Source organism: Lepisma saccharinum, chromosome 12, assembly GCF_977018435.1.
Source record: "Lepisma saccharinum chromosome 12, izLepSacc3.1, whole genome shotgun sequence".
NCBI lineage: Eukaryota > Metazoa > Arthropoda > Insecta > Zygentoma > Lepismatidae > Lepisma > Lepisma saccharinum.
The window spans coordinates 69108167-69121053 of record NC_139240.1 but is presented as its reverse complement, the minus strand read 5'-3'; the positions used below and the strand labels follow the sequence as shown (position 1 = coordinate 69121053).

General features: G+C 38.1%; 1 protein-coding gene across 1 annotated transcript in view; it reads right to left on the bottom strand.

Annotated features, from left to right (window-relative positions):
- The window catches only part of Polr1B (RNA polymerase I subunit Rpl135), a 71972-nt gene that overhangs the window by 42898 nt on the left and 16187 nt on the right, over positions 1-12887 (bottom strand). The window contains exons 5-7 of the mRNA XM_083132592.1: positions 11435-11607; positions 7945-8094; positions 2843-3102 (exon numbers count right to left, since the gene is read on the bottom strand). Coding sequence (XP_082988718.1) covers positions 2843-3102; positions 7945-8094; positions 11435-11607 — 583 coding nt within the window. The remainder of the gene's footprint in view (positions 1-2842; positions 3103-7944; positions 8095-11434; positions 11608-12887) is intronic.

The window sequence follows — 12887 nt, the reverse complement described above, 5'->3', positions numbered from 1 at the left end:
TGGCGTTGTGTATTGATGTCTCCATTGTCTGTCATTAGGGAACCTGGTTGTCACAACTGTCCGTGGTGTCAATCACACTGCCCTCCGGTGACGATTCCTACATGTATATCGGGCCGCGGAAGCACACGTCACAGTTCACACCTGTCTTCTGTACGCTGACCATTAACATGTATACTTTTATATGCAAACGTTATATGTAGCGAAAACTATCCCGTTCATCATAAATCAAGTGTTATTTGCAATACTCTGGGCACTGACGGACACTGGCTTCATAACGCAGACTCTTCATGGCACCGACTTTTCTGTACTATCCCTAGACACACAGTTGTCACCTTAAATTCTCAACACCGACTCTTCACTTAGATTCTCAACACCGATGTCCTCTGTCTAGCTTATAGACGCACACTGCACCGCCAAAATTCAGCGTTGGGTTAGGGGTTTTTGTCCATGTCCACTTTCTATTGGCTGGCGTGGAGGAGGGGGTTGGTTGCAGGGAAGAATGGAAATATTTCACGTTGGGGAGACAAAGGGGCTTCTGGGAGAGAAAGCGTAAATATAGCCGTCGCCTTTTGTGGGCAAGGCAAACGACCTTTGCTTGGCTTCTCAGAAACCGACGGGGATTTCGAGACGTGCTGAATGTTCGATAATGATAATAAATGTGGAAGATGATATATGTATATATTGATACTAGTGTGCACGTATGGAAATACGGGTACAGTCTTCTACAAGAGGAGCATTTTCCAGCTGCTGTTACGGTAGCACAAATGTGTTGACCAATCTGGATGCTATTTGGAAAAGTAACAACAAGGTCCAAATAATGTATTACCACGGTAGAATAAAAATAGTGGCTTCTGATATTGAGTAATATCACTTGGCTCATTACTTTGAGTACCTTGTACTTTGTTTCCTTTCTTAACCCATTCGCGTCAATAGACGAGCAGGACTTGCATGAACCTGTTATGACACATAAGTCGTATGGCGAGCTCAGCTCGCAATGCTACACTGCTTGACAGAAATGCATGTAGTTCAGTATGTAGCTCATAGATGTCACTTGTATTCATTCTAAAATGAAGTCCAGATATGTGATGTTTGAAATTCCCTTGGTGTGGCACCACTCGATGTATCTGAGTGAAGAAAAAAAAATATTTATTGTATGCCGCTCTCCTCAACTGATATTATGGCATCAAAACGATTGTTTGTTGGTGATGAAGAGGGACATAGAAACCTTCTAGTGTTTTAGATAGTTATTTGGAGGGCAGTGATGTGTGTGATGATGGAACAGAGTCTGAAGTAAGTTTTGGTGCTACATCTAGTAATTCTGAAGGTGAAAGTAGTGGAGAATGTGACGTAAATAGTTGTGACTAGCCTGGCCCTTCATCGAAACGTGTTGGTGCTACAACACAGAAAAAACAGAACGACTGGAGTTGGGCAAAAACTGATAATAATCATGTTGTCTACTTACTTAGTTCATATGTTGATGTTTGTGAAGACTTGTTGCAGAAATATGAGACAGAGTTTCCAACTGAACTTTCAATATTTTTTGGAATACATGGAACCTTTATTTGAGAATATTGCCGACGAGACAAATACTTATGCAAGAAAACAATTGAACAATACCAAGAGAAAAAGTTTGAAAGACGATGGCAAATGGTTTGACAAAGGCATATTTTGCATTAGTTATTCTCATGTCTGAGGTGAGAAAATCAAATATTCAGTTGCATTGCAGCAAAATTAGCACACCCATTTTTTGGGAAACAATGTGTAGGGACGGGTTCAAACTAATTTCACGAATCTTACATTACACCGATGACAGCAATGCTGATCAAAGTGACAAACTAAAAAAAAATTGAGCCTATCATATAACAGTTCTTTGCAAAAATTTTCGAGTTAAATTTCCCTTTTCAGGACATGGCTCTCTGCCGCACTACGGAACTTAAATACGATTTCTTGGTCAACTCCGAAGGTATTTAGACATGATGTCAATGAGTTAAGAGCCTAACAATCATCATTCAATGATTGCAAGATTAATGTACTTTCACCAAAAGTGATGCTGATGTAAAGTGCACCATGCCATGAAGGCGTTTAGGGTGTGTGGAATTAGGGCCTCACACTTTCTTGATCACGGTCAACGATGAGGATGATGTAATCAGCACCATGCCCTGGCCGCCTTTACCCCCCAGAGTTTCCTCCAGGTACAGCCTTTTTACAATGCTGGGTGGGTGCTAGAGCAGCTTGGACCCAAGTTATCCACTTGTGTTTTATTAAGGCATGGCACCTGTCCTCTTGTAAACACTGTTCAATTACCATTACCTGCACATCTTTGTTCTTGGACGCAGGATGCCCACTGCGAGAGACAGTTCGGCAGTTGTCACTCTGGCCCGTTTGAAGGCCTCCACCCACCTCGCCACTGTTTCATAGGGCATGGCATGCACACCCAGTGCTTCCTGTAGCTCTGTATAGCATTCCCATGCATTTCTGCCACGGAGAACTGTTATTTTAATGTACGAACCTTGCTCCCGCTTCATGACCTCCATTTTCGAATGCTCTCACTCACCGACTGTACTTGTGTGCATGTTTACTACCCCACCGTTGTTCACATACACCATCTGGTGGCTTCTTTCGAAAGTACATTCCATACACTTTCAAACGTATATCATAGATTTTTCGTGTTACACCCTGTTCACGAGAAAAAAAAAAAATAGTTACCATGACTTATAACATAACCCACGTATACAAATTCCTTACGCACATTGTTGTATAAATAATTTATTTAAAATGATTTAAATCAATGATTTATTTTCTTAAAATCACCTGATTTAAATCAAACCACCCAGACACCTACCTTCAGTTAATGTATACTCCGCAGAGGTGAGTTTGTTCTTCTTCAGTATTATATACTGAAGATTGTCCAACCAGCTGGCAAGCTTATCTTTGACAGCTTGCAAATACAGATGTCCCCCAAGCATCAACTCCTGCATCATTACGCTATCCGCTCCTTCAGCTCGACATTTGCCTTGCACGAAGGAGAACAGCTTTTTTGTCATGGATACAAACAGATTGAATTTATCTACAGGGCTATCCAGATGGATTGCTAGGCTGTTGCTGGAAAGAAAAATTTGAAGCACATAGTAAAGGGAAATAATTGTTCATAACTAGGGCTGTGAAAAATCATTTTTTCTGAGCCTTGAAAGCAATGCTAAACCTGATAACAGCCAGTTTCCCTTCAGTTAGAACCAGAAAACATTTATATCTCGCATTTTTCAATCTTTCTTTGGCATTTAGGTCATATTTCAGAACTTTTTGTCGTTTATATTGCATTTTCTTAATTTTTCAGCCTTATTTTTCTCCTCCAGTGTTGATTCGTGAATTTCAAATGCAATTGCTAGCATAACTTACATATTTAAATTTTCTGACATGGTATTTTTAGCAAGTTTGCCATTAATTGAGAATACAGTCAATGGAAAAGCACAATATTATTTATAACTGAAATGTTTGGCAATGGATTAAATAATTAAAGGGATCGGGTGTAAAACATGGTAAGTGACATTTGGGTTATTCTTGAGTTACAAAGTAAAATGTGCCATCCTTCAATTTTCGAGTGAAATTGCTATGTTATACGATTTGCATTGGATGCAGTGAAGCATTCTGAAGTTGGTAAACTCAACAAGAAAATAATTTATCTACAGTATAGTTTCTAATAGCTTTTTTTCTTAATGAACTCAGAAATGACCAAATGTTACCATGTTTTACACCCGAGCCCTTCAATTAATGGCATGAAATTTATTTCTCCTCCAGCAAACTTAAAATACACTCCGCGGCAAAAAAGAATCGCCCCTAGTGATATAATCTAATATTTTCTTTCAAGCAGTGTTTTATTTTTTTTGTAATTGTTTTGACAATTATACATACTGTACATAATGTTAACATTTTCTGATATTTTACTTTAACAATGAAGGTAATAATGAAGAAATCAACAAAGTTAGTTGATTAAATTGTTAAGCTTCATGGCCTTTATTGCCTTCCGCCATTGTTTAGTTTCCTTCAAAATATCAACATTCTTTCTATTGTTTCAAGTACGTTTATGACATCTTTACTTATTCTAAAACAATGAAGCTAGCTCTTCCATTGTTGGCACCTTTTAACAATGGATTTTAACACTTTATCCAAATTTATTCTCCTTCCGAATCTCAAACTTTCTGCATTTTTTGAAGTATGTTGAAACCAGTTTGGTAGCATCCATCTTTACTTGTTTTCCAACAATGAATCTTGCTCCTCTATTGTCGTCACCTTAACAATGGATTTTCACAATTTATCCAAATTTATTGAACTTCTTAATCTCAACTATCTGCACTGTTTTATCCACATTTACGGCAGTTTGGGGACATCAATCTTTACTTATTCTCCAACAATGAGGCTTGGTCGACCATTGTTGCACCTTTTAACAATAGATTTTCAACAAGTAAAGATGGATGTTCCCAAACTGGTTCAACATACTTCAAACAATGGATAAGTTGAGATTTGGAAGGAGAATAAATTTGGATAAAGTATGAACATCCATTGTTAAAAGGTGCCAAGAATTCATTCTTTTAGAATAAGTATAGATGGATGCCGCCAAACTGCCGTAAACATACTTGAAACAATAGAAAGAAAGTTGATATTTTGAAGGAGACTAAATTGGCATACAGGATGAAAATGGTTAGTGAAATGGTTCCAACAATGCAAGAAAATGTGAAGAGTGGCGCCTTGGACAAAACTTTCCAGATGGTTTGTGCAAACCTTATTTAGTGATGCTGTTAATGGTATGATTAATGCAAACAATTTTAAAAATTCTGGATGAACATACGTACATTAACTTCATTAATATTTATTTTTGCCTCTAAATTTCACTTAAATCTGAAAAGTAAACAAAAAAAGAAAAGAAGTAAACTAACTCAGCCCTACGACCAAGGAATTGTTCAATGTGTCCTTTTTCTGACCATGTACTTTTCTACCCCATTGGCGGTTTGATAAAATAATGCTCCCATAAGGATAATGCATTTCTCCTTGCCTCGTATGGCCATGCCTGCAGTGTTGCCAAACCTGATGTGCATAAAAGAGCTAATTTTCACCTAAAATGGAGCTAAAGTTGACTTTCAAGGAGCCAGATTTACGAAGACTGGACAAAATGCCTCCTAGGGTAATTTTAGATATCTGCTATAAGCGTTAACTTTAAAGTGATTAAAGTGATTAAAGTGATGACAATTTATTCTTAGTTTTCACTGTCTAACAGTTGGGCTGAAAAGTTCGTAGGCTAACATAGTAAAAAATATTTTTTTGACAAAATTCGATTTTATTATTCAATATAGTTGCCTTTGAGGGCGATACAACGATTATAGCGGTCATACAATTTTTCGATGCCATTTTTATAGTACGATTTCTCTTTAGCCTCAAAATAGGCCTCAGTTTCGGCGATTACCTCTTCATCAGTGCTAAATTTCTTTCCAGCGAGCATTCTTTTAAGGTCTGCAAACAGGAAAAAGTCACTGGGGGCCAGATCTGGAGAATATGGTGGATGGGGAAGCAATTCGTAGTCTAATTCATATAATTTTGCCATCGTTTTCATTGATTTGTGACACGGTGCATTGTCTTGATGAAACAGCACTTTTTTCTTCTTCAAATGGGGCCGTTTTTTCGTGATTTCATCCTTTAAACGCTCCAACAACGCTATGTAATAATCTCAGCTATCTCGATCAACTTCACTTTACGATCATTTAAAATTATTTTGTGGACTTTTTTGATGTTTTCGTCGGTAACAGCCTCTTTGGGGCGTCCACTGTGTGCATCGTCTTCGATGCTCATTTCGCCTCGTTTAAATTTAGCAAACCACTTCTCAACGGTTGATTTTCCTGGTGCAGAGTCCGAATAATGTTTATCAAGCCAAGCCTTGGCTTCAACAGTATTTTTTTTTCGCCAAAAAGCAATGCTTTATATTAACACACGAAATTCTTTTTTATCCATTTTTTCACAATAACAAAAGCTGCTTCACTCACAATGCTATATCTCACGAACTAATTATCCGGCAGCTGTGAAATTTATACACGTATCTTTTGAAGGTTAGTACTAAGTAAAAATCACATGGATTTAATTCTAGTAACGCCATCTATGAGTCAGCCTACGAACTTTTCAGCCCAACTGTTAGATCTGATGGCATTACCCAATCCAATCAATAATCCACTGATGGTTGTATGAAATAGAAAATAAAGGATTTCCAGATAACAATATTATGACATTTTCACTTCAGCCACAGTGCTACAAAAAAGTAGCTATGGAGGTAAAAGGGGGTGGGGCAATGCAGCCAATATAACATATCACTTGAAAAATGTATCCTCATGGCAAAAATTGGTCTATGTGGGCTGGAGCCAGTGACGGAATCATAGTGGGGCAGGGGGGGTCGGTGTCCCAGTTTACAGCCAAACAAGTGCATGAAAGAGCCAGATCTGGCTCTAAAAGAGCTAAGTTGGCAACAGTGTTCCGAGCTGCAGCTCACCATTGAAATCGCAATCTTCTTAAAGACAGGCTTGATTCAGGGCATGAAAAGACATAAAATGGACAATTTAAACACTGCCTTGGGTAAAGCATGCAGTATTATTTAATTTCCAGCTTTAGGGAGTTAATTCTGAACAACAAAAATTAGTTGACCAAAACTGCTTTCATATATAAACACAAAGTCACATTTTTTTAGTAAAATTTTATTGGCCTGATCTGTCACAGCAACAGGTGTCCAAATGTGAAGGGTATTCAGAAAGTAAGTTCTGATAGGCTGTTAGCAAAAAATAAGTTTACTACAGTCAGAATCCATCCTTCACTTCTGCTTGCGCTGAACAATTTTCACCTATGTAGAAATTTTTAGCGAAAAATGAAGGTTCAACCAGGACTCGAACCCGGGTTTCCGGCATACCGTACCATTGATCTAACCACTGAGCTACCGAACTGGCCTGGCCTCGCCTGATTCTTCGCTGTCGCTGTTTTACCTGCATGGAATCGTCTCTGCCAGTGCTACCACAACAGGATCTGTTGCCTTTGAAACACAGTAGACTTAGACGTTGCCTGGTTCCTACCAGCGTAGAGATGTTAATTATTGTAGATTAGGCACACACAGGAGATGTACTACAATAATTAACATCTCTATGCTGAGAGGAACCAGGCAACGTCAAAGTCTACTGTGTTTTAAAAGGCAACAGATCCCATTGTGGTAGCACTAGCAGAGAAGATTCCATGCAGGTAAAAGAGCGACAACGAAGAATCAGGCGAGGCCAAGGCCAGGCTAGCTCGATAGCTCAGTGGTTAGAGCAATGGCACAGTATGCCAGCAACCCGGGTTCGAGCCTGCATTTCTTGCTGAAAATTTCTACGTAGTACATCTCCTGTGTGTGCCTAATCTACAATAATTTTCATCTAATTTACACATACAATACAGCCTTAACTAACAAAAACTAATTCAAATTAATTTATACTACTAATAAGTCTGATCAGTCACCAATCAAACTAGTCCTCTGTAAATAAATAAACAATTGCAAAACCTGTTCCAGGCAGCAGAATGGACCAATACAAAAACATAATATCAAAATCACTAATTGTATGTATAGAATCTATTTTCTTTTTCTAATTGTATTTGTAATTATGTAATAAAATTGAAAATAATGATGGAGAATAAAAAAGGCTAGGAACCACTTGAATTCAGGAAACTGAAGTCCTTGTTTATTTTGAGGCACCAGGACACTTACGTACATCCCTCAAATGTATGTGGGTGGAGGCGGGCTTACTTTGGGGGTTCCCCACCCCCACTTTTTGTAAAGAAAAAATTTAATACTCTTCCATAATTTAACATACTCTGGGAAATTCTTACAGCTGTTCACAGATACACTTATTTATACCTAATTTAAAAAAAAATGATTTATTTACTCACGTTATTAAATAATCACAAACTTGGTTGTCTGTGTACCATTCTGGTAGCATTGTGACTCTGACACGGAAAATGCTTCCAATATAATTCTTAATTTCAGCTTGGGTATGAAGATTCTGTTGATGTAGATGCTGCATCATGTTTACAATACATCTGAAACATGCGAGTTAAATAATTAGATTACATGGAAATTGAATATCTGAAACTGAATTGAATTGCAGCCACGAGTAAACATTTCTCAATTTCAAAAGTTCATTGACACTTCCTTGTGACGGGTTGGACGGCCAGCACAAGAAGTTCCATAGGTAGTTTTCCCGAGAAAAGCTGGATAAATCCCCCACCCTCCTGGGAAGCAGATGATTGACAAGATCGAAGGCACGGGCAAAATTAAACTTGTAACCAAACTTCACAAAGACATGTAACTACCTAGTGAACGATGCATGGAAATAAAATAAATCATTAATTTCTAATTCCTGCTTGCAAACTCGCAGGGTAAGAAAGATGAACATATTTAAATCCAGCATTACTATCATGCTGGGCTGTTTCCAGGCCAGATGATTGCAGAGATCTTGGGAAAGACGGATGATGGTTGCTGTGGAATTTGTTTTGTTTTATCTACATTCAAGCAGGGAGGGAGGGTTGTGGATTGAACAATTTATTCTTGTACTCTTTCTTTTCTGTGTCCTTTATGTGGTTGTTGGTATTAGCCGATACCACAGCTACATATTTTTATTGCAAATGAAACAGAATGATGGATGGGGCAGCATGGTATAATCACAGTATAAAAAGTATGAAAAACTTACGTGAGTGAGTATAATAGTCGTAAAACTCATTGCAGACGACGTTTCGCGAAGCTATGCTTCGCTTCTTCACGTATTTCTTTTCAGTATATAAAATACTTAGTCATATATGTAAAAATAAATCCAGGATTAGGTAAAAAAGGGTATTGGGATATGGAATTTAATATTACATGAAGTTAAAAATGCCATATACGCCAAGAGAAAATTCTAAAAGAACTGTGTACCCATACTACCATACAGAATGAATGACTACTGTAGCGTATGAATGCTACATCCCCTCCAATGAGAACTCCACAGATTCCGAAGCAGCTTCACTTCCGGCGTGACGTGGAATTTAACAGACTCTTCACTGTTTTTTCCCCACCGTTTAAACATGTTGATAAAGGCCTCATTCAAGTTACAGTCATCCCTATTTAGTTTTTTCCCCCTATCAACACAAATATTTGCAGCCTCGTGAACGTTCCTATCAGGTTGTTTATGAAGTTTTCTTCTAACCTTATGTTTTAATTCTAAAACATGTTCAGAAAGCCCGGTCTTCGGAGATTGTTCCCTAATATCCTTGTCATGCTCGTCCCAGCGAGTTCCCATGCTTCTTCCGGTTTGTCCAATATATTCTTAATTACAAGAGCAAGTTATCTTATACACGGCCTTCTCATCTCTGACCTCTTTTCGCCTCTTTCCATCCTTTTTGTATTCAGTAAAATATTCCTCTATATTTCGGGGAGCTCTCACTCATTCGGTATGGTAGAATAGAATTATCTCTTAGCCTACATGGCATTTTTAAATTCATGTAATTTTAAATTCTATATCCCAATACCCTTTTTTACCTAATCCTGGATTTATTTTTAAGTGGGATGGGACCGATTAATCGTTACTCTATCGGTATCGGCCGATATAGGCATATCGGTGTATCGGTTTATTGGTAAAATTGCCGATTATTTTACCGATCTGATATATCAATAAATATCTGATAAAATAGTGCAAAATTCTGCCATTTTGTTGTAATTTTTTATAGATAATCTCCATGCTCTCATCTCTAAAAAAGTAAATGTCTAAATATGCAACTTCCCTTGTACCGCAGTCACATTGAAACAATTTATTAAGGAGGTCAATGAACGTTTCAGGTTCTTCAAGGACCACTTCTAATTTTATATCGGATCGGTAGAATATCGGTTATCGGTATCGGTAAACTTAATATCGGTATTTTATCGGTATCGGCCGAAATTTCATATCGGCCCATCCCTAATTTTTACATATATGACGAAGTATTTTATATACTGAAAAGAAATACCTGAAGAGCTTCGCGAAACGTCATATGCAAGGAGTTTTATGACTATTATACTCACTCACGTCAGTTTTTTACACTTTTTATACTGTGAATATATTTAGTGTGTAAACGCACAAATTTTCAAAATGTACAGCATGGTATAAACAGAGCCTCAATGTTCTTTTTGAAGGTTCGCATAACCACTTTTTGTACATGCAAAATAATCTAGCACAGCTATTTTTAGTGATTCTTATATGATTTTATCTGCAACATTTCGTTCTGGTTTCGCAGAACTTTTTCAAGCTACACATACAACACAACCTCACATGGCACAGAAGTGTAGAGCAACTAGCTACGCGAGGTTGTGTTGTTGTATGTGTAGCTTGAAAAAGTTCTGGGAAACCAGAACGAAATGTTGCAGATAAAATCACATAAAAATCACTAAAAATAACTGTTCGATTATTTTGCATAAACAGAGCCAGTCAGACAAGCATTATTTTAATCACTGTATTTGTATATATTTTTACATCGCTCTTCTCCCTCTCCGGGTTAACCAAAACGACAAGAATGTGTTTACATGAAACTGAAGAAGAGACACAATCATAATCATACTGATTTTTTGGTGTACCTGCAACACTTGAAAAGTCTTGCATCATTTCAGAAACCTTTTTCCTTTACATCCTCAAGGTTTAAATACACTCGTAAAAAAATTACCAAAAGTCGTGGCATTTTAAAGTGTTTTAATGCTACACGAGAATAATTTGGGAATTATTTCATGTAATTAAAGGAATGTGATGTGATGAGTTAGTATGACTTGGTAACCAGCCTTTGTTATTTTAAATTGGAATTATATTGGTATCGGTATCAGTGGAAATCAGTGTGAGAATATCGGCATCAGTTCAAAATGGTTCAGCACAGCCATATTGAAAATATTTACAAACTTTAATATTTAAAATTTTCATTGCAACTACCACTGCACTTTATCTTGAAAATATTTATAATTGCACACACAATAATAATGTAATAACAAATTCCATTTCTTAACACAATGCTGTTGTACACATTCACTTACACAATTGGGTAGGGTCAAAAATATTACTCACTCTGCATTCAAAATGCTACGTCCCTCATGTACATTAGCCGCGGTAGCTCAGTCGTTAGGGCGTCAGACTACCATGCAAGAGACTCAGGTTTGATCCCCGGTAGGGGAGAACCGGGACTTTTTCAACCTGTTGAAGCGGCTCCGGTGCCCACCCAGCATCATATATAGTGGGTACCTGGATGCACCTCGGGGGGGTAAAGGCAGCCAGGGGCATGATGCTGATCACATCACGCTAGGTTCGGCCGAGATCAAGAAAGTGAGGCCCTAACCCCACACCCCCTATACAGTGCAAAGCACAGAGGAGCACTTTACTTTTTTACGTACCTCATGTAATACAAATCATCTTCCATTCCTTCGATCAGCTGAGAGTAAATATACTGATCAGTTACATCAAGAAGTGCTTTCAGAATTAACATTAACGGAGCAAAATACAGTTGCCGACGCTGATTGAACATCAACTTGACAGACCCGTTAGTGATGAAATGCAAAACATTGTTCTGAAAAAATAGCAAAACCCAAAATTAGCAGGAAATCAAATTATGCACATTATGGCATTTCCTGATAGAAAGTTTCAGACTGAAGAGAGAACTGGCATGCGTCTCTGGCCCAGTCCAATTCGCTGCACTTTTTGATACTCGGGGTAGAGAAGGTGTATTCCAGTGTCAGGCTGGTGCAATGAAATTACCTTCAACCAAGTAGACAATAGGCGGTTGTCAAGTTCAGAATATACAACAAATGCTTCTCTGCTGCTTTAAATGTTCATTTGATTAGTTAGCATGCACCACGTGACCATACACCGCTCCAGAATGGAGTGCAAACACCAAATGCACTACTTGACTCAAAATCAATGTAGTAGGCGAGTCAGTGTTGTTCCGTGGAACGAACTAGATGCTCGAGTGCAGAAAGAGTCAAAAGTGCAGCGAATTAGACGGGGCTTCTTGGAAAACAACCTTCAGGAAAACAGAAAAACTTGTGGTGGTATTTACGTACCCTCGTTAAGTAAAAATTAAAAAAAAAACACATTTGCACTTAATCGCTTTTTTACCTTTTGCTTCGGTAGTTTAAACCACCAAACAACGGATTTTATCCAATTATTCAAATACTCTCAAGCTTTCATTTTACGAGCATTTGTTGACATAGGTCATAAACTTATAAGTTCCAAATCACATGTTTATATTTATTATGTATGCATGGTTAACTGTACTCTTGTTTATTTACATTTACATAATGTACACGATATCAAAAAATGTATAAAAAAATATTCTGCAAAACTAAATAAAAGGTAAAGGTAAAAAAGTAAAGTGCTCCCCTGTGCATAGCACCACGCCATGAAGGCGTATAGGGGGTGTGGGGGTAACGCCCCACACTTTCTTGATCCGGTCGCAAGTGGGGGTGATGTGATCAGCATCACGCCCCTGACCACCTATACCCCCCCCCCCAGGGTTTCCCCCAGGTACCCATGTTATTCGACGCTGGGTGGGCGCCGGGGCCGCTTCCATCGTTAGAAAAGTTCCCGGATTGGAACCGGCCGGGGTTCGAACCCGGGACCTTTAGTATGGTAGTCAGACGCATTACCGACTGAGCCACCGCGGCCACTTTAATTAAATTTTCAACCTTTTTTAAAAAATTGTCTCCCGATTCCCGGGAAACAAGTCATTACTTCAAGAGGGATGCTATTCCTGAAGTCATTGTCGAGTTGACTGTAACACCCATTCTACCTATTAATGAATTTAATTATATTATTAGTAACACCAAGCTTGCTTGTGTACATATACTA